Source organism: Cynocephalus volans, chromosome 11 (assembly GCF_027409185.1).
Source record: "Cynocephalus volans isolate mCynVol1 chromosome 11, mCynVol1.pri, whole genome shotgun sequence".
NCBI lineage: Eukaryota > Metazoa > Chordata > Mammalia > Dermoptera > Cynocephalidae > Cynocephalus > Cynocephalus volans.
In genome coordinates this window covers 16,263,571-16,287,099 of record NC_084470.1, presented here as the reverse complement: position 1 = coordinate 16,287,099, position 23,529 = coordinate 16,263,571, and the positions used below count along the sequence as shown (strand labels likewise).

General features: G+C 38.7%; 1 protein-coding gene across 1 annotated transcript in view; it reads right to left on the bottom strand.

The window, feature by feature from the left end:
• The window catches only part of SLC9A9 (solute carrier family 9 member A9), a 530,630-nt gene that overhangs the window by 168,367 nt on the left and 338,734 nt on the right, over positions 1 to 23,529 (bottom strand). The window contains exon 12 of the mRNA XM_063114568.1: positions 13,608 to 13,761. Coding sequence (XP_062970638.1) covers positions 13,608 to 13,761 — 154 coding nt within the window. The remainder of the gene's footprint in view (positions 1 to 13,607; positions 13,762 to 23,529) is intronic.

The following is a 23,529-nucleotide window of genomic DNA, read 5'->3' as shown; positions in this document are numbered from 1 at the left end:
CTGAGGTTTAAGTCTAGGTTCATTTTTTGGCCTATGGATATTGTATTGGTTTCTGTTACTGTGCAACAAACTACCAAACCTTAGCAGCATAAAACAACACCTATTTATTAGCTCACAGTTTTGTAGGTCAGATGTCCGGCACAGTGTGACTGAATCTTCTGATCGGGATAACACAAGGCTGAAATGCAGGTGTCGGCTGTGTTATGCCATCATCTGGAGGCTCTGGGGAAAATTTACTTCCAAGTTCATTCCTGTTGGCAGAATTCAGTTCCGTAAAGTTGTGAGCCTTCAACTCCCTTTCCTTTGCTGGCTGTCACCCAGGGGCCATTCTCAGCTCCTAGAGGCTGTCTGCAGTCCTTGCCATGTAGTCGCCTCCATTTTCCAGCAGTAATGGTGTGTGAAATCCTTCCTGTGTGCTGAATCTATGATTTCCTCTTCAAAGAATAGCTAGGAAAAACTCTGCTTGTAACAAGGTTCATGTGATCAAACCAGCCTCACCAGATAATCTCCATATTTTAAAGTCAACTGTGCCATATTAACATAACCTAAGCACAAGAGTAAAATCCATCATATTTACAGTTCGGAGGATTATGTAAGGATGTATACCAGGGTGGGGACGAGCAGGAAATGTTGGGATTTATTTTGGAGTTCTGCCTACCACAGATAGCCAATTGTTTTTGTACCATTTGTTGAAAATACTATCCCTACTCCATTGAATTGTCTTTGCACCTTTTTCAAAGTCAATGGGCCATATTTGTGTGTGTCTATTTCTGAATTCCTTCTTCCATTCAGTTGATCTATGTGTCTATCCATATGCTAATCCCACATTTCTTGGTTACTGCAGCTTTATAGTGAGTCTTAAAATCAAGCAGTCTGAGTCCTCCAACTTTATTCTTCTTTTTCAAAATTGGCTTAGCTATTCTAGTTACTTTGCATTTCTTGAAATTTAAAAATCAGTTTGTCTGTGTTTACAAAATGTCCACTGAAATTTGATTAAAATTGCATTAAATGTATGAGTTACTTTACAGAGAATTGGTATCTTAGCTATATTTGGTCTTTCAATTCACGAACACAGTATGCCTCTCCATTTGCTTAGGTCTTTCTTGGTTTCTTTCATTGGCATTTTGTAGTTTTCAGTATACAGATTCTGCATATGATTTGTCAAATTTAGTCCCAAGTATTTAAATGTTTTGGAGCTACTGCAAGTGGTACTACTTTTATTAATTTCTGTATCAAATTGTTCATTTCTAGTAGGTAGATACTTTATTTTTGAGTGTTGACCTTATGTCCTACAACCTACTTAAATTCACTCTTTGTAGGACCTTTTTTTTTTTTTTTGTAGATTTCTTTGTTCTGCATAGACACCTATATAGCCTGCAAATTGGGTACATTTATTTCTCCATTTCCAATCTGTATGTATCATATTTATTTTTCTTGTTTTATTGCACTGGCTAGGATTACCAGTACAATGTCATATGGGAGTGGTACGAATGGACATCCTTGTCTCATTTCTAACATTAGGAGGAAAGCATCAGTCTTTCACAATGAAATACGATGTTAGCTATAGGTTTTTGAAGATGCTCTTTATCCGTTTAAGAAAGTTTCCTTTTATTTCTGGTTTGCTAAGAGTTTTTTTTTTTTTAAATCATGAATGAAAATTGATTTTCACAAATGCTTTTTCTGCATTAATTGATATAATCATGTTTCTCTTTTGCCTGCTAATATAATAGATTTCATTGATATTTGAACATTAAACTAGACTTGAATTCCTGGGATAATCCCATTTAGTTTTGATGTTTGGTCTTTCTATGTATTGCTGAATTTGACTTGCTAATATTTTGTTGAGGATTTTTACATCTTTATTCATGAAAAATATTGGTCTGTTTTACTTTCTTGTGATGTTGTTTTTGGTTTTGGTATTAGAGTAATTCTGGTCTTTTAAAATGGGCTGGAAAGTGTTCCTTTCTCTTCAATTAATTTTGGAAGAGATTGTTTAGAATTGGTGTTATATTTTCTTTCGAAGAATTTGCCAGTGAAACCATCTGGGCCTATAGTTTTCTTTTTGAAAGATTTTAAACTATGAATTCTATTTCTTTAATAGACATAGGATGATTCAATTTATCTATTTCTTCTTAAATGGGTTTTGGTGGTTTGTTCAAGATTGTTATATTTCATCTATTTTTTTGAATATATGTGCATGGAATTGTCTGTAGTATTCCTTTATTACACTTTTAATATCCATGAGGTCTGTCATGATATCCCCCTTTCATTTCTGACATAGGCGATTTGAGTCTTTTTCTCTTGTCAGTGTGGCTAGAAGTTTGTTAATTTTATCGGTCTTTTCAAAGAACTAGATTTTGGTCATTGATTTTTCTTTATTGTTTTTCTATTATTGATTCCATTGATTTCTGCTCAAATTGTTATCTTTCCTTTTGCTTACTTTGGGTTTAGTTGCTCTTTTAATTTTCTGATCTTGGATAATTAAATTGTTGATTTGTGACTTTCTTCCTTTTCTAATGTAAGCATTTAGGGCTATAAATGTCTTTCTGAACACTGTTCTAGCTGAATCTCACAAATTTCAATATATTTTCATTTTCCTTTACTTCAAAATATTTTCTAATTTCCCTTTAGATTTCATTTTTGACTCATGAATTGTTTAGAATTGTGTTGTTTAATTTCTGAGTATTTGGAGATTTTCCAGTTATTTTAAATATTTACTTCTAGTTTAATTCTATTATGGTCAGAGAACACACACTATATGATTTCAATTCTCTTAAATTTGAAAAAGGTTGTTCTATGATCTAGGATATTGTCTATTTTGCTGTATTTGTATGCACATGAAAAAAATGTATTTTATGCTGCTGTTCAGTAGGGTGTTCTATAAATGTCAATTAAATCCAGTTGGTTATTAGTGTTGTTTAGTTCTTCTATACCCTTGCTGATTCTCTGTCTACTTGTTATAGCAATTACTCAGGAAGGAGTATTAAGGTTTCCAACTATAGGTGTGGATTTGTCTGTCTCTCCTTTCAGATCTATCAGGTTCTGCCTCATGTATTTTAAGGCTATGTTTTTAGGCACATACACATCTTATATAGTCCTGTCTTCTTGGTAATTAACTATTTTATCATTATGTAATGTCCTCTTAATCCCTAGAAAATTTTCTTGCTCTAAAGACTAATTTGTCTGATATTAACATGCCCAGTCCAACTTTATTTTAGTTGGTGTTTGCATGTTATATCTTTTTCTGTTCTTTTACATTAACTTACCTATATCACTACATTTAAAGCATGTTTCTTATATATAGCATATAGTTGAGTATTATTTTTTATCCACTCTGACAATCTTTCTTTTAATTGATGTCTTTATACCATTTAAATTTAATGTAATATTGATATGTGTGCTATCTCATTCTTTGTTTTCTGTTTGTTTCCTCTCTTCCCCCCCTCCACCTTGTGGCCCCCCATTTCCCTCTCCTGCCTTCCTTGAGGGTATTTTAATTTGTTTCATATTCCATTTTCATTATCTTTGGATTTTTGACTGTATCTCATTGTTTATATATTTCAGAGGTTGATCTAGAAATTGCAATATAAATATGTAACTTTTCACAGTTGATTTTAAATTGATATTTTATCACTTCAAGTGGAAATATAGAAAGCTTACCACCTTACAGTTCCCTCTCTCTGCTCCCCTTTTGAAAATCCCATAAGACAATTTAAAATTTTTTTTCTAATAATCATACATATTTTAAGGATCTTAAGAGAAAAAAATAGTCTATTATATTCAACAGATATTTACCATTTCTATTGCTTTTCCTTCATTTATCTTGTTCTAAGATTCTCTCTAATATTATTGCCCTTTCATCTGCAGAAATTCCTTTAGCTCTTTTTAAGAACAGATTTTCTGGCGAAAAATTGCATACTTTTGTATAGACTGGATAAGTTCCAACAATTTTTCTTCATATTCACTGAAACTTTCTTTGGTCTTCTTGTTTTGCTATTAAGCTTAAAGGATGAATATTTTATTTTACTTATTGCATCTTCAATTCTAAAATTTCCATATATTTCTTTTTTGTATCTTCTATTTCTCTGCTGATCTTTTTCATTTTTTAATTTTTTTCTATTATGTTTGTTCTTACTTCTTGGGGCATGATTATAATAGCTGTTTTAAAGTCTTAATCTGTTAATCCCTACATCTATGTCATGTTAGGGTTGGCATCTGTTGATTGAACTTTTCCTTGTGAGATATTAAGATTTTCTTGATTCTTCATATGATGTGTAATTTTGGATTTATACAGGAAATTTTGAATATTATGTTAAGTGACTCTGGATCTGGGTATATTAAGTCACATACGATCTTCCATGCAGAATGTTGATATTTTGTTTTATCAGCCAATCAACCACATTAAGTCCAGGATGCAAGTTGTCATTTGCCTTCTCTTGCTTATAGTTCCAGCGTCTTTGCACTGCTCTTCAGGTCTGTCCTGCATTTGTGCCACCCAGTGTACAGTCTGGGATCTGAATAAAGCTCTAGATTTACTCATTTATCAAATGAGTAGCTCATTTCTCAAAGCCTTTGTATGCTGTTGAGGGTCAGAAACATCTGTACACAGTGTGTGTTGTGGCGGAGGTGAGCCCAAAAGTTTATAGACAACTTTATAGAATCACTTTCTTGAGCTCCTTTCTTTCCATGATCTTCTCCACATTTTCTTGCTTCCCAAAGCCCCTTTTCCTGGTCCTCTGGCTAAAAAGCCAGGGCCTTAGTTTCCACACACTGCTGCGTATTTCCTATGATTTTCCCACAATATTGCAACTGCTTCCAAGGCTAATTGGTGAAAGGATTAACAGAGAAAAAATGCAATGGGAATTCTCCCCCTTGGCCTTAGGACCGTACTTCCTCTGGTTGAAATTTGAGGTGTCCACCCAACTGATATGCCATTGTCACCACTGCTGCCTCATGATTGACTGGGGCTGGGGTGAGAGAGAATGAAGAAAACAAATCCAGGGATTTTCCCATTCTTCTGACCCGCAAAGTTTCCCTAACCTGATCCTTGTACCAGAAACAAAGAATTTCTCTCTTCCTTGTGGCATAATTCTGGTCTTTGAATTGCCTTTGAGTTCAGGCCAAGAGATACCAAAGAGGAAAAAAAAGGGGGGTGGGGACTCACTGCTGGTTCAACAGTACTCTGAATTCTAGATTACTCCCCCAGTGTGTCTTCTACCGCTTACTTTTTATAGTCCTTATATAACTGCTACACTCGTTCTGTCCGGGGCTTTCAGTTGCATTCAGAAGGAGAGAAAGGAAGGAGTACGTGTGTTTACTCCGTCTTGACCAGCACTGGAACCCCTTCCACAGCCTTTAGAATAACAAGTTCCATCTACTACATTTAAAATCACTTTTATTCAGTCTTCAGCTATTATCTAAAGCAAAGATAAATCTATTACCTAAAGTAAGGCAACTATAGTGGATCATACTTTATGATAACAGGCCAGTAACTTCTCTTTAATAGAGCAGAATGTCCATTGTTTGGTAAACTTAACAGATGGGTGAAGCTTATTGATACTGATGATCTTGGGAGCATGTTCAGAGAAGATAAATGAGAACATGGCTAGTGGAGGATCACTGACAACTGTGGAAATAAAGACTAGAATCTCTGGACCTGAGAAGATTCTGTACACAGAAGGGAAGCATGTTAAAGAACCCAGATGGCACTGGAAGCAAATTTAGGAGCTGCTAATTCATAACATGTTATAAACCTGGGATATTTTTAGGTCAACAGTAAGTTACTATAGTTATCCAATATCTCTAATGTAATATGTTAAACTAGGTTGATTTGAACAATAAATATTTGGATTTATGAAACATGTTATAGAAAAACCTAAAGAATATAGAAAATAATTTTAAGAGGGAGTAGCAGGTAGAGAATATAAAGTATGAGTCTACATTCAAATGAGTAAGTTGGTTTTCCATGTTTCATAAGAGAGCGTAATTCCCAGGCCCATTGATAAAAATTAATACAAAGTATACAAATTGGTACAAAATTAATAAAAAATAATAAAATCAATACAGGTTAATGAAATGGTTTAAATTAAATATCTGAACTGTTACTAAGCAAAGATTATGTTAAGAAGGAAATAAAAGCACGTTTTAGAAAAAATCTTTTTGAGCTGTTGGAAAAATATAGTGCTTTAGTGAGCATCTTTCTTTAAGAGGTTTATTATTTTGAATGTAGAAATAGGGGTTGCCTGTAAAATTGATGAATCCAGTTTCTACACAAAATGAACTAAACTATCCAGAGACTATTTCTTTCTATTTTTCATGCAGGCCACACTTTCACAAATAGGATTAATTAATAATACTTTACGTGTGTGTGTGTGCGTGTGTGTGTGTGTGTGTGTGTGTGTGTGTGTGTGTGTGTGTGTGTGTGGCAATAAAGGTGTTTGGATAAGGAAAGGCTCATAGGTATATTTTGGGTATTGTTACAGCAATAGTTGTTGAGCATACACTGTGTGTACTAACTACCTGTTAATCCTCATAACATTCTAAAGAAGTCAATATTATGATGATGATGCCAGTTTTACAGATAAGAACGCTGAGGCAGAGAGAGGTTGAATTTATTGCTCACGGTCCCGCAGCCAGTGAGAGATGGGAGCAGGGCTGGGACTCACACAGTCTAGCCCAGCGTGTGTGCTGCTGGTTCATTACATTAACATACCAACAGAGCAAATTGTCAAACGTGTGAGATTTTGGATGCTGGAGAGGAAAACGAACAGAACACAATTAGATATTAAGAGAACCTAATTATATCTATTCCTTCATCATATTAAATTGACATTTCCTCACCTCATTAATAAAGGAAGTCTGTATGGAAGCAGGTATATTTAACTTTGCTATCATTTAAGATGAAAAGATATTACTAAGGACAGTTTTCTCTTTATCATCGTGTACATTCCTATAATGACTGTTACTTAAAAACTTTGTAGCCAGTGGGTATGAATGATTTCAAAAAAACAAAAAACCATTCTCGGATGGCTTTGGGTCATAAACCAAAAATTGAATTTAAATAGTTAACTAAAATGTTGATAGTGTTGGCATTGCGCTACTAAAAGTTACTCACTCTTCAATGGACCCCCGGCCAGTGTGTGTAAATTTTGTTTTTGGTTTTTGTTGAGTCAGGGAAGAGGCCACAGTGGGATGGCTTGGGATCCTGGATGGGGCTGGGACATGGGAGTGAGGGTGACACACTCCTATAATTCCTATAATTCTAAATTCTTATCATGCAGGAAGACAAACTTCCCCACTTGGCTAATTTAAGCTAGGGCTGGCTTTGTTTTAACTGCTCCAGATCAAAGAGAAAACCAGCACTGAAAAGTTTTTGTGCTGCATGATCAAGTCGGCCCGATCACTCATAATGGATGAAAATTTCCTGTGTTTGCTTTTAACAGGCCTGTCTTGGTTATAAAAGTACATCTCTTTTTTTTCCCCCGGAGGATTTACTAATCAAGGAAGATTTTGGCATCAAGAATAAGCTCATTTATTCAAAATGGTAGAAGAACGCACTATTTCGGCATGTAGGCCCTGGGCTTAGGCTGCCTGGGCTGGATTCTGGTTCTGCAGCCTACAGTGGTGTGACCCTGGGCTGTTTTGCCAGCCCTCACCTACCCTAGGAAGTAGCTACTATCAGCATCCCCATTTTATAGATGAGAGGCTGAGACTCAGGGAGCTTATGTGCCTAGGATTTTATTACCTAATATGTGGCACAGAGTAAATACTCAAAAAAAAAAAAGCTGGCTGTCATTGCTGGAGTGTTTAGAGGCCAAAATCCGGAATCTATAGAGGTCATGTTGTTGAGAGCACTTTCTAATGCCATCTGGGAGACAAGTTCTCCATTACTCTGGTATGGAAAGCTTTCCATACTGTGGTTTAGAGATTCTGAAGAGATGTGTCCAACATTCTTATGAGGGGATGCCCAGGAAAGGTGTGCACCATGGTGTGGGCTCCATGTGGTACCTTACCCTAAACCAGGAATGGGGTTACCATCTAAAAGTTAATTACCTGGTGCCACTGCCAGAGAGCTCTGTTCTGTTGGTCTTTGATGTTTATTTGTGAGCATGTGTGATCATTTGGTTGATAATCCTGTTTACTGGCCTCAGTAGGGCAAAGCCTGACACCTTTGATCTCTTGTTTCCTGGCTAAGAGCAGATCTACTCCTTGGAGACTATGGGGTTGGGTTTTCCTCACCACCAGTATTAATGTATTTCACAGAAAGGAGGAGATCTGGATTCAAATCAAGAAACCATTCTGCTTTCTTTTACATGAAAACCTCCAAAGTAATGCTGGAAGAGTCTTTTCTATTTCTCTAGTATTTTAGGAAACAAAGGTCTGATTTATTTCAAATGCTGCATTAAAAATATTTTGTTATTATTTTTTTTAAAAAAACAGCTTCAGGCTAAGAAATTTGAATGGTGCTCAGGACAATACTTAATCAATGGAAAATTTGTTTCGTATATAAAGGTCATTCTGAGTTTCTGTAAGCATAGGATCATTGCTGGTTCACAGCCATTTCCCTCAAAGTGCAATTTATATTAGCACAATCAATTTCTACTTTATATAAAATACTGTATTTGCATCCTATTTTGGTAGTTTGTGGCCGAATGGCAAATTTCATAGGAATTAAAAAAACAACTCAAATACATACCTAATAATTTAAGAGAAAACAATGTACAATCAAGAAGGGAAGGCTGTGTAAAGTGTATAAACAAGTCATTTTCCAAGTGAGGACGCTTGGGTTCATTTTCATACCCTACTTGATCCAACCAAGTAAGGAAAACCTTACTTGAGACCAACCAAAGTCCACAGTACAGAGAGCTCACTTGGTGGGTGTAATAGATTGAATTATGTCCCCCCCAAAACTCATTGAAGCTTGAATTATGTCCCCCAAGTTTTATGTATTAGAAACTTAATCCCCACTGTGACTGTTAAGAGGGTGGGAAATCCTATTACGGTAATTGAAAAGTGGAGCCTTGAGGAGGTGATTGGATTGTAGGACTGTGCAGTAGTGAACAGACTAATAATGGTGGTCAGGGGCGTAGTTTGGAGGCCTTTAAAAGGAGAGTGAATGACGAAGTTGTTCTCTTGCTCTCGCTCTGCTCTCTCTTTGCTTCCATCATCTTGCAATGTGAGACCCCTGGGTCACTGTCACCACCACCAGATGGACTTTGGACTTCCCAGCCTCAGAAACTGTAAGCAATACATTTCGTTTTCTTTATAAATCACCCAGTTTTGTGTATTTTGTTATAAGCAACTGAAATGGATTAAACCACTGAGAAAAAAGGAAGAAGGAAGACAGACAAACACACCAATAACAGCAAAGAGACAGCACCCACACATGAGCGCAGGTGGCCTCGCAAAGAGAAATGGGAACCGCCCTGTGTGTTCCCTGGGGGAGACTTTATAGATTGTCCTGGGAAGAGGGTGTTTCTCTACCCTAACTAAGGGGAGGAGCACTCCTCTGTGAAGGAGGCGATAGGGTAACTAAGGCCTAACGAGGTAGCGTCAGCTTCTGGTCATGTGCGGAAGTCACTTGCCTTAACCTTGTCTGTTACAGGGGAAAGGTGGTAACGGTGGTCGTCTGCACTTTGTGCCTCCTTGTGCTCAGGTGCGACAGTGCGGTATGCCAACTGGCTGCGTGGTTCAGCTGTTGCCAGTGCATTAGGAGTCCATTAATTGCCAGGCAAAGAGGTGGTAGCGCTGATCCAGCCTGAACATTCGTGAGTAGCTTCCCTGGGGCGTGTCTCTATCCTATTCCTGCCTCCATTTGACATCACATTTGCATTCCTGCCCTTTGGGTTTCCTCATTTGTGTCATTTTATGAAAGTTCCAATTTACTTATGTTCTGGTATTTTCGGGAAAGAGTGTGACCTGAAAGTTGGTTAATGAGACGTGGCTCTGTAAACAAGCAAAGCCATGCTAAATATAGTCTAAACGATGGGCAACTATGAGTTTAAAAGCTATAACGGAATAGAAAATTTCTTTGATGACATTATAAACCATGACAGAGAAGCGTAGTGTGTGATGGTATCTCTGTAACATAGCTGAACCAAATTTATGTTATGTGCATGTGTGTGTGTTTGTATACACGCATGTATGGTCGTGTTCTTCAATGTTTGTTCTGTTATATCTTATTTCCCTCCTATTGATCAGTGCGCAGTGACTCTTCCTCCTTAAATCAGCCTGTGCCTCTCTCTAGGTGTTAAGGAATCTCTAATGCACTCTCAGGCATTCCTGGCTCTGGTCACCCCCCGTCAAATCTGTCAGTATTTAATATTAACCTCATCTCTGCTAGGGGATAGGAAATCTAAACCAGCATTTCTCAAAGTGTGGTCCTGGGACCAGCAGCATCAGCATTTCCTGGTATGTGGTGAAAATTCTTAGGCCTTGACCCAGATCTACTGGATCAGAAGCTTAGGCTGGGGATCAGTGATCTGGGTTTTAAGGAGCCCTCCAGGTGGTTCTGATGCTCACTCACGTGTGAGAGCCACTGGTCTTAGCTTTCTCTTGCTGCCCTGTGTCCTGTCTGCCTGGGTGCCCATATATCTATGAACTTCAGTTTTTCCCCTTTGACTTCCTCATGGGTGGGTTTCTGGCCTCTCTGACTGGTTTTCTGCCCTGATTTCAGATTGACACTTTAGTTCTCACCTGAGATTACCACCTGGCCCACTAGACTGGAGCCCTGTCAGCTCCTTTCCCTAAATACATCACAGTGCTGCTGAGATAGGAGGTGCTCAGTTTCCCTGGGCTCAGGTTTCAGGACACACCTCTGGGCTTCAAGCCACTCCCCAAGGCATCAGGCCCCTCCTCTGGGCCCTCCCCTAGAGGGAAATTACTGTTGCTAGGTAGACCTACTTTTGCCACCAACTCAGGAACATTGAGAACTCAGGGGGCTGGCTTATGCAAATCCAGTGGCTGGGCATGTACTGAAGAGCTATATAACCCTCATAGCCAAGCATTCTCAGTGGAAGGGAGTTTACCCTTCGAATGACTTTCCACTAGGGGTGCTAAAGAGCACAGAATATTCTTGAATATGTCTGGTGCAAGTGATAGGATTTGACCAATGAACATGCTCCAAAAAGAGACCAACTGAACATGTGCAGACTATGTTACATATCTGGGAGCCACCCCCTTAATTGAAAATTCATTAGAGAGCAAAACTATAAAAGCCGAATCCCAGCCGAAGGTGGGGTTGTTACTCACTTTCCTGGGGCCAACCTGCACTTTGCTGGCTGAGGTGTGCATGATTTCTTTTTGTATCAAACTTACTTTTAGCAGGTGGCTGCTCACTCTTGAGCCAGCCTGAACTCTGTACTGAACTTTAAGTGTGTATTTCTTACTTGTGCATTAAACTTGGTGTGGGCCCTGCCCAGTCTCTGGAGCTAGGCTGCACTCTTTCTGTGGAACTTGTATTTCTAATCCATCACATTAAAACTGTTCTCACTTTCTACTGTGACTCTGATCTTGAATTCTTTCCTGTGGTGGAGTCAAGAATCTGGTGAGAGGATGGATGGGTTGAGGCTGGCTACCAGGACTCCCGGACCCTTCCTCCAGCACCACTACCTTAGTCCCTTTTTCCTCCTGGACTGGTGGCCAAATATAGCACCAAATCAGTTGGGCCATTTGGAGCCAATTTCCACTGGGGCATCTCCATGGCCTGGCAACCCCACGCTGTGCCCCTGGCAGGAGACCATAATAACACTGGCCTAGGTTGACCCGCCAGCCACCTGACCCCTGGACACTGGTTGACATCCCCATCCATCCCTGTCCTATCACCTGGATAACTGTCCTAACCTGTTGAAAGCCCCACTGTTATACTCCCCTCTCCCTGCTGAACCAGATATCATGAGACCACCTACGTTATGACACCTATTTGAAGTTAATGATGCCTTTGAAAAACTCTCCTGTAGGAGAGTTAGGTAAATGCTAGGATAAAACATGTTATTGATTTGGGGACAACCTCTTCATAGTAAAGAAAGAAATTATAGAAAACAAGTTATATGTGATTACTTTAAGAAAATGTTGACATCCCTACTTTACGTTCTGAGTATTCTAATTTACCTGATAGGGTACTTAATACTTTTATCTTGTGAGACTGGTGTCTTCTAACTTTTGCTTTCCAAGCTCTATTTTTTCCATGCATGGATCCACCTACTGAATTTTATTTTCCAGAAACCTGAACATACCACTGTCTTATAAACAGTTCACAGGGGACCCAGCGCTGTAGCGTTTAATGTAATATGTGTACTCATCCATAGGAGCCTACAGGTAACCACTGCTGTGAAAGAAATTGCAGGTCACATTTATATGCCTAGAAAATACTTCAACAAGCATTTTAAAACACCTTCTATTCACTTTTAGTCAAAGTGTTCAGCAAATCCACAGCACTTCAATAGGTCCTTTTTTCCTTGAATTTGGTTTAATGCCTAGCCACTTGGCCCAGTTTAAACATCAGCTTTTCTACACTAAACTTATGAGAACTGCTTCTGCTCCCTCTTTGTTAAATGGATAGACAACTATCAGTAAATGCCAAACAAAAACATTTATATTTGTGGTTATATTCATTTAATTTTTCATGAATTATTTTTTCAGTCCTACTATGTGCCAGACACTATCCTAGGTGCTGGAATAACAGAGTCCTTGTGTGTAAGAATCTTCTTGGAAGTCCTTTTCCAGTCAGATGGATCTTCTCTTGTCAGATGAGGTAGGTATGGAATTGTCCTCACAGAGAATAGGTGGGGACCAGGGAGGGACTGCATGATCATCAAGACGTATGGATTTGAGAAAAGAAATCTCTTTGCCTAAAGCATTGTTGTTACTTTTGGGGTATGAAAATGAGGACTTGGGTCACCGAAACATTTAAATATAGACAACAACATTTTAAAATAGACTTAGACATTTTTGCAATGGGCACCAGCCATCTGTTTTTGTCAAACTGTCTGCTACCTCCAAACTTCAGGTGTATAGCAATCATCTTCCAGGCACTGCTTACTGGAGGTCTCTGACCAGTCTTGACCCTCTTTACCTGTGAGAATGTATCTAACCTGTGTCCACAGCATCCCTCTGGCTAAACACATGGCTCACTAACCAAATGTGCTTAAGCATTTCCTATGTTCCCATTTCTATCTTAAGTGCTGTGAGGAATCGAAAACAAAACAAATTCACTTTCTCCTTAGCATTAAAGCTTTTTCTGTATCAATCACACTGGCTTGTGAGGATCTTGAGGATAAGACTTGTGTCTCACTTACTTTTGTCAACTCCATAGCATGTCACACTGTACTCAATACATATTGTTGAATGAAAGAATTAATATTTGGATAAATCCCTATCTAGGGGCAGACTAAATAGACATCATCCTAGGGGTTTCTAAGACTGTTGGAAACGTCAGTTCAGTTGGTGCTAGATCATATTGTTTCACCTTGGGAGTGAAGGTCTACTTGACTCCAGGGAAAGTTAGGATACGGACCTGTCATTGTCCTCTTGACTGGGTCAGCAATACCAGAAATTGAACAGCACAGCCATGCCCATAACGATTTCCTTTGCTAAACAGTGCCACTCACCTGATCTGAAGCCAAGTCAGCATGGGGGTCGTTCCTCCTCCAAACACCCAGACAGTGAAGAACACAAGGAGCAGTGTGGTGGTAAACATCATTTGTTTGGGCTGAGATTCTGTGTTCCGAATAGCTAAGGCAAAGGCGATCGCTCCTCGCAAACCTTGCAGGGAAAACCAAAAGAGAAAATAAATGTTTTGCATGTCTTATTCTCATTTGGATGGATTTATCTTTACAATTTGCTAACAGGATTACTTTTCCTAATTAAACTCTTTATTTTGATATAATTGCAGATTCACATGGAGTTGTAAGAAATATACAGAGAGATACTATACGCCTTTCCTCACTTTTCTCCCCAGTGATAACATCTTGCAAAACTACAGCACAATATCTCAACTGGAATATTGACATCAATACAGTCGAGATCCACAATATTTCATCATTACAGGGATCCCTCATCACGTGGCCCTTTTATGTAACCACACGTACTTCCCACGCACACACTCCCTCAACACCTGATAACCACTAATCTGTTCTCCATTTCCATGCTTTTGTCATTTCAAGAATGTTATGTAAATGGAATCATGCAGTACGTAGCCTTTTGGAATTACCTTTTTTCACCCAGTACGATTATTGGAATGTTCGTTTCAGGTCATTGAATGTGTATCGTTGCCTTCTTCCTCTTTACTGCTGAGTAGTACCAAACTGTTTTCTGGAGTGGCTGTATGTACCATTTTACATTTCTACTGGTAATATGCCATCCAATTTCTCTGTATGTTTGCCAATTTGGTGTTGTCACTAGTTTTTATTTTGGTCATCCTGATATGTATGTGGGGTTAGTTTATTGTGATTTTAATTTGCACTTTCCTAATGGCCAGTAGTGTTGAACATTTTTTAATGTGCTTATTTGGTATCTGTATACCCTCTTCATGTGAAGTGGATCTGTGTGTTTTTCTAATTTTCTAACTGGGTTGTTGAATTTTTTGATTGTTGAATTTGGTGAGTTCTTTACATATTCTAGGTAATCATCGTCCTACTCTGTAGCTTGTGTTTTTATCCTCTTAAGAGAGTCTTTTGCTGAGCAGAAGGTTTTAATTTTGATGAAATCTAATTTGGTGATTTTTCCTTTTATGAATCATGCTTTTGGGGTCAAGTCTAAGAATTCTTGGTCTAACCCTAGGTTCCAAACATTTCCCCTTATTTTGTTCTAAATGTTTTGTAGTTTTACATTTTATATTTAAATTCATGATCATTTTGAGTTATTTTTTTGTATAAGGTGAGAGGTTTAGGTTGAGGTTCATTTTTTTACCCATGAATGTCTAAGTGTTCCATTGAATTGCTTTTGGATCTTTATTAAAAATCAATTGGGTATATTTGTGTGGGTCTATTTCTGAATTCTCTATTTTGTTCCATTGATTTGTGTGTCTTTCCTTCTTCTGATAGTACACTGTCTTGATTATTGTAGCTATATGGTAAGCCTTAATATTGAGTAGAGTGATTCTTTCTACGTTATTTTTTGTTTTCAAAATTGTTTTAGCTATTCTAGCTCTTTTGCCTTTCCATAAAATTAAAGAATATTATTTTCTATATCTACAAAAAAAATCCATTCTGGGAATAATTCCTTTTTAAAAATAGACTATGTTAGACTACAAGGAAAACTAAGCTTGTGGACCACTGAAAATTAACAAATAATTAAATGACATTTAAAAATTACTTTAGACTGATTATATACTTTTAGAAAGTCTATCATCTAAACTAACCTATTAAAACCTGGCTTTTTCTTGTTTTACCTTTTCTTCTTTAATAATAATATGCTAATTGAGTTTTGATGAATCCATACTAAGTATATTTACTACGGATATTAAAGATTAAATGCTAGAACATCAAATCAAATGTGATGACTGTAATAAAAATAGAAACAAACATAGACTTTGAAGAAGAGTAAATAAAAGCACAGGTAGTAAAGGAAAGGAGGTAAAATGGAAGGTCTCTTGGGTAACCCAAGGCTTGCAAGACATTTATGGTCCCTGTTATACTGTGTAATAGGACAAATAAAGATTTATAATGACAGCAAACGTAAGTCAGAAAGGTATTGATTTGGTTATTTTTATAGAAAAGTTTAAATCACATACATAAAATTTCAATGGCCCACTTTTTATAATATTTAAAGTAGCATCTAGGTTTCTAAATTTCCAAATGTATATTCATTCATTAAAGGAATTTTAAAAATTGGATGCAGGGTAGGATGAGGAAAACTATAACCATCCTGTTTTTTATTCCTAGGTCTCCAACTTACAATATAATGCTTCTTTCTTATCTTCATGCTGAGAATATACAAGAGACAAGAGGCATAACACAAGATCCAGAGGACTGAACTAGAAAGACTTAATCCATTTTGCCTGAAAGAAGGAAGCTTCAGAAAGAGAGAACATGCACTCTGGTTATAAAATACCTTCAAGGAACAAAATGTAATGGAGGAAGGAAATTATTCTAAATCTCCATGTAGACATGGAAATGGCCTGAGGATAAGAAAGATAACATTTGAAGTAGATATTAATAAAAAAGTTCTTATATATCAGAAATTCTGAACACTTGAATGACTGTACTCAAGAAGGAAAGTGTCCCCACCAGAGGTGTTCACGCATTCAGACCCAGCCGGGGACAAGAGAGTGGAAATATTATTAATAACTCTTAATACTGGGGACTTTTAAAATAATGTTATTTCCAGGAAATACAAATGGTGTCACTAGGAAATGGGAACTCAAGGAAACAGTCAACAGACTGCTGTATCTGGGGAGAGAATTTATAGGGCAAGGTAAAGCTCCTAGCAGTGTTCAATCACGGTACAAGACCGGAGATAGGAGGTGATCTTTGCATTTTCTCTTTTCCTCAAGCTCATATTGCTAGAAATGTTCATAAAGCAGCATTACCCCGAATTAGATGATATCAGAGATATTAAGTGATTAATCACTCTCTGAATATTTGTTTTGATTTTTATGAAGATTTCATGGTGATTTTTTCCTTTGAGTTTTTTTGTGAGAAAGAAAAGATTACAAACTAGAATAAAAATTAAAACATGCTATATTGTGTTTACTGTAAACTCTCATGCTGGATATTGAGGGTAGGAAAGTAAGCAATCATTAATCTTCTTAAGTATGTTTAATAATGTATTGTTATCATGTTCAACTAGCATAACTATGCTCTTAAATCTAAATTATCTATACATGAGAAGTTCTTGGTTTAAAAATGCACTTAAAATATATCTGTTACTCTGACTTCTTAAAAATACATATCCCATCTATAAAAATCTCTTTATTTACAGGAGATGCAATATAGAGATCTCTAAAAATAATGGAAAAGTACAGCCACTGTCTTGTGGCAGGTTGAGAGACATTGCTAATTAGGGGCAAACTTCAAGAGGATGCCTTCTCACTATGACGGCCACCTAAAAAACACAGAAAGAGGGTGTTTTTAAGAGAAGGGACCATCTGTCTGTAGCCCTGGTCACCTGTGGCACATACAGCACACGCCACATGGGGGATGGCGTGATGGCACTGGAAACATGAGACTGAGAACAGGGAGGTTGCTGAGTGGGCAAAGTGGAGCTAATTTAGAACTCCAGAGAAGGCGAGCTACTTATTACCTATGAACTACTCGTCCTTTATGATGCTACAAGTTACTTTCGATACATTTGGAGCTTAGACAAATGTCAAATCAATGACCATTCATTGCTTCATTTAGTACATATGTATTGATTACCTCCGACATAGAGGCCCTGTGCACACTGATCCTGCCTTCTTAACACCATGGATTTGGGCAATAGAGGATTTCAGGATTGAAACAAATTACTTAGGCTACCAGCAAAATACTAAAAATGAAAAATTAATATTGACTTAGGATTTTATTTTTAGCAAAACGTTGTTTCCAAAGAACATATACTATTTTGCTTGGACACTCAGGAAATACAGAACTTGTCAAAACTTGTGTTAGGTTTTGTTTTATGAATACTTTGACTCTTTGGATTTACTTTTCTTTTTCTATTTGTTTTGGCTAACTAATCAAAATAATTCCATACTTTTGGATCTTGATAGACTATACTATTTCATCTTAAATGGGTTTACTTTGCAGAGATTTTGACATATTTCATACACCCAGTTGGAAAGTTAGTATCATCTTGGGGAATAAAGGAATTACCTGCAATTAAATGTGGTTTCATTTAAAATTGGCCTCTAAGGGATTCTTATGTTAATTATGTTGATGTTCTGTTCATAACAATAGAAAACTATTGAACCAAGGAAGCTTTCTAGAAAGGACCCCTGCTGCACAAAATGTGCATCTTCCTGTTTATCTTTAAGGAGGAGAAGTGGAGCTTTTAGTCAAGTACAAATTTGCAAATGTGTTCTGGATGGGCGAAGGTCTGATATAGCTACATTTAAATCACAGGGATATAAGTACCTCTTAGGGCATCCTGACTTAAGGTGCAAAGCAATAGGGAGAAACTATAAATATTTCTTGAGCACTAACTATGTGCTAAGCTTTATCCAAGACTCAGTGAGAGAACGCAGTGATTTTGGCTCCTCTACTGCAGCGCCCATGGTCCTATGAAAATGAGTTTCTTAAAAGGTTAGCTGTGATACACTGTGTTAGAATTGCAAAAGAAGATGCTTTGAAAGTATAGTCTGATGAAGAAAAGGAAAGATTTCTATGCCTCATGAGGGCCCAGATCGTGACCATTGTCAACAGGTGTGGAGCATTTAAGGCGCTGAAATCAATGATGAAGTAAAGGATTTTTGCATATATGGCTTTTTATGCCTGAATCATTTTTTTCTCATCCAAATTCTCTCCGGTTCTTTCTCCTATAACCCCACCCAGACTTCACCTAATTCCAGCTGATCTTCAGAGCTCAGCTGAGACACTATATTCTCCATGAAGCCTCCTTGGATGTCTGGCTTATACTCCTAGTATGACCCATGTTTGCCTGACCACTCACTACAGTACATTGTGATTGGCTGGCTCTGTTTATCTGAAACAGCTAGAGCAACACCTATGTGGATCGATTGAATTGTGTCCCCAAAGTTCATATATTAGAAGTTTAATCACCACTGTAGCTGTTGAGGGTGGGAAATCCTATTCTGGTAATTGAAAGTTGGGGCTTTGAAGAGGTGATTGGATTGTAGGACCATGCCATAGTGCATGGATTAATAATGATGGTCAGGGGCGTGGTTCTGAGGGCTTTAAAAGAAGAGCACATGAGAGGTTAGTCCCTCTCTGCTCTGCCATGTGAGACCCCTGTGTCCCTGTCACCACCACCAAGGCCTTCATCAAATGTGTTCCCTGGATTTTGGACTTCCCAGCCTCTGAACTGTAAGCAATCACTTTTTATTTTTAATCACCCAGTTTCAAGTATTTATGTTATAAGCAACAGAAATGGACTAATACAAACACCAGGCATGTAATAGGTGCTCAATAAATATTTGTTGAGCAAATCAATGAACAGATGAATTTTCTGATTCTTCATGACTTCAGGTTACATAGAGAAAAGTGGTTGATACCTCTTGGTTTAATGTAATGGTTGAGTAATTATTTCTGCAAGTTCAGTTTCTGCCTTTTTATTATTTATTGACACCCTTAAAGCCTATGTTGGGAGTGAAGAGTTGTGGGTTGTGTTCTCAGGCCTGCCTCTGACAGGGTGCATGGTCGTAAGCAGGTTGTCTCATCTGGATCTCTGTTACCTCATCTCTAAGTGGAGGTTTTAAGACTTGGCTTGTGGTCTTCAACTAGAAGTGCACATCAGAATCATGTGGAACTTAAACATATATATATAGACATTCATGCCAGTGTCTTGCATCTAGAGATTCTGATTCAGCAGAGAATGAGTTACATGTCAGCTCAGGCTTGTCTCACTCCTGCTGCACCAGCTTGGTTCAGGCCCATCACCGCACATCCTGCCTGTGCCCCTGACCAACACTCTGATCTTGGCCAGTTTCCTCTGAGGGACGTGGGCTGGATGGTCCCTCAGTGATTTGGCCCAGCAACCATAAGTAGCTTCTCACAGCCCAAAAAACCCTTTCTGTCAGAACCTCACCCCACTTTTCCCATTTCCTTCATCTTCTCCAAAAGAACCTCCACAGGCAAGGCAGTCTTTTCTCTTCCCATAAACAATCGCTATGCTTTCCTCTGTGCCATGGCCCCTATTAATCCCTTGCTTCACTTCTGGGATTCTGCCTTTCCTTTAGACTTTCCCAAACTTCATGCATTTGTGCCACCTTTCTGCTCATGGTGTTTTTCCAGAATACTCCAGTCCACATTGTTGTCTCATTTTTAGAAATCCTATAAAACATACTGCTCATGCCACTTGTATTATTAAGTCATACTGTAAGATGAATCAGTAATTTAATGTGGCTGGTTCTTTCTCACCAATTCTTAATCTTTTAAAAGGTTGAAATTACATTTTCTTTACACAGTTCTTATATCTTCCATAGTACCCAGAACATGAAACTCAGTACCCAGAATGTAAAACTCACGCTTTTAAATTGAACTATTGCAGTGGTTTCAGGCCTTTTAGATATGAGATGGTGATAGTCATGTTTTCATTCATTCAGGCTCCAGGGGATAGCAGCAAACAGAGATGGTCCTTGACCTAAAGGCACTTCCATTTCTGTAATGTGGGTTGCTATTGTTGGGGCTCAGAAAACGATATCTCATCATATGTAGCTTGGAGTTCAAACTGAGAGCACCTGGGTTGCAGCCAGTGCAGGGAACGTGTTTCTGAAGTTCCCATATCTTCATAAAGGCCAGATTCTCCAGAAGTCATTCAGTTGTTCTGAATCCCTTGTCCAGATATGCCATCAACTGGGAGAAGTTGATGCATATACAGGAAGGAAGACGAGAGTTGACACTATACCCAGAGCCCAGAGGAACTTTGTCCCAGGCTATTATCTCTGTTCTTTGGGCCCATTCATCTCCCCTAAAATCATTTGTTATTCCTGTAAAATTGCCTACATCCTCCACTTCCCTCTCTCCTCTGAAGAGGGTATTCAAGCTGCAGCCACCTGGCTGTCCTTCGAGTCTCATATTTTGTGTGGCTCTTGTGCACATGTGCACAAAATAAATATGTTTTTCTCCTTTTCTCCTGTTAAGCTGTCTATTGTCAGTTTATCTCAGCAGACTCAATTGTAGAAACTGCAGAGGGAAGGCTTGAACTTCTCCACACTATAAAGGAAACCAAAGCAGGGTAAGGGGAAATAACATGTATGTGGGGTTGGAAGTTAGGGTGCTCAGGAAAACTTCTTTGTTTAGGTGACATTTGAGCAGAGACCCTAACAGAGGGAGAAGGCATGTGGGTGTCTGGAAGAAAAGCATTGCAGGCTTCGGGAACAGCAGATGCAAAGGCCTGGGGCAAGGGTACGCCTGGCATGTTTAAGCACCAGCAAGGAGGCTAGTGCAGCCGGGGTGGAATGAAGGGGGTGGGGACAGTGGAAGGAGATAATGCCACAGATGTAACAAAGCCAGATCATGCTGGGCTTTTGAATAGCAAGGCTTTTGAATTTTATTCTGAGATGGAAAATTTTAGGAAGGTTTTATGCAAGGTACTGATATGATCTGTTCTATGCTTAAGAGAATAATTGTGGCTCTGATAATGGAAAACAAATTTTCAGGCTAAAGGTAGAAGGCCAGTGAGAAAGGAGGCTGCCACATTAGTCCAGGCAAGAAGTGAACGTAGATCAGACCAGGGTGACAGCATGGTAGGTGCTGGATGTAAATCAAGGCTTCAAGGACTTATGGTCTGAGCAAGTGGAAGACTTGGGAAAAGCTGTGGGAAGAGGATGTTTGAGTGACGGGAGCGATCAAGGGTTGTGTTCCAGCCACGTTAAATCTGAGATGCCTGTTAGTCTTTCAAGTGGAGAGGCTGATGGGTGGTTAGATGTGAGAATTCAGGGGAGCGGTTAGGGTCTTTCTGCTGGAGAGAGTGAGAAGGTGGGAGGATAGGTCCGAGCATGGACAGTGTAGGAAGATGAAGCTTATTTTAAACCACATTGGTCCTTGCCCCGAAGCCTTTGTACTTGCTATTCCTCCCACCTCCAGTGTCCCCCCAGGCCATCCCTGGGCTGCCCCTCCTCATCTCAGCCCTCAGAAAAGTGCCCTGACCACCTCATTTCAATACTTTCCCTTTACCCAGGTCTTTTTTGTATGTCTTTCATTGCACTTATCACCCTCTGTAATGATCATGTTTATTTTTTACTTTTAAGATCTGCCTCCCTCCTCTAAAAAGTGAGCTTGGAAAGAGCTGACTCCTGATTTGTTGCATTGGCAGTGCCAGGATGGTGCCTCTTATAGGGCGGGCACTCCTTAAGCACTGCATGAAGGCATGAATGAACGGATGAAGGAAAGGCCATTTCTGTGTTTGAAAGCACAACTGGAACCCAAAAGGAAATGAGCAGGAGATGAGCATGGATGCAGAACTGTCTCTGAGAAACTGACCCATCCTTTAAAACAAATGTCCTTCAGATGAGCTCTTTTGCTATCTGTCTTTCCATTTGGGATATAATCCATTGCAATCCCTTTTTTCCTTTTACTTCAAGTATGGCGAGGGGATTGATTTCAAAGATTTAACACTTTCTTATTAATCTGGTAAGTCAAACTCTGGTTTAGGTCTAAAATTGAATTATGTATTGCTTTTACCCTTGCTGAAATCTCATGACCTTGCAAAGGGTAACTACTTGCAGCAAAAATGTCAGTCTGGCTTCAAAACCCATTTTCTAGGATAGTGCAACCTTGCTACTGGTTCCATTTTCAGTTCAACATCATTTTATCACATGGAAGTGAAGCCAACAGATTGTTTTCAGTGGAAAAACCTTCTACATTCAAAAATAAATTGAGTTTTTCTGTAAACTAAGTCTGTGTTACACAAGCAGAACTTTCTTTCCTTCATCTCTCTTCCTGAACTTGAATTGCTTAAACTTAAGGCTACTGAGAAGGAATGTAACATAACTTCAGTGTATTTTTGTATTAAATGAAGTTTGTTTTTAGAAGCCCTGGGCAGCCAGAAAGGGGTAATTGTAAATAGGATTAGCTGTCACAGCTCTGAAGTCAACATGCGTAGATGCCTCTGGCTTTGGAAGTTTATTTTTATGTAGGTAAGGTGGATGGAGAGTAAACTGTAAAATAATCCTTCCTGCTAGCTGAAATCTTCAACAGAAGGTTTCAAGGAAAAGGCTAACTAACTGAGATCAGAAGAAAGTCAACATTTTATGAGGGGTACCCAACTTATGGCCAGGTTGTGATCAAATGGTCAACTTACAAGTGTTCTGTTTAGACCAGTGGTTCTCAACTGGGGCAATTTTGCCAGGGAATATTTGGCACTGTTTGGAGAAATGCGTGGTTGTCCACAAGGGGGTGGTGGTGATGGTGGTCATGAGGATGCTTCTAGTGGTTAGAGACCAGGGGTGCTGCTAAACATCCTGTAATGTTCAGGACAGCCCCCACAGTGAAGAATTAGCTGGCCCTAAATGTCAATAGGTGTTGGGGTTGGGGAACTCTAGTTTAGGCGTGGGATTGCTTTTCTACATAGAAGCACTGATATAAATGATGACCATATTCCTACTGCAGAGGGCTGTTTTGGCAAAGATGGCTATTGGTCCACCACAACCTATTCTTATATGGTCTATGGTATGCTGCTATAACTGCGTAAACTATATTTTCTAGCAACTCTTCTGGTTTTCACCAGTGAAATGAAAGCAGATGTGATTTGTGTCTCTTCTGGACTAAGGCTCGTTAAGGAGCAGCTCTTCCTACCCCCAACTCTCTTTTCCCTTCCACCAGCTGGATATAAATCATGAAGTGCTTCCCAGACCAGCTACATCAGAATCACCTAAAGGACTTCTTCAAACTCAGATTGTTGGGCTTCACTCCTAGAGTATCTGACTCAGTA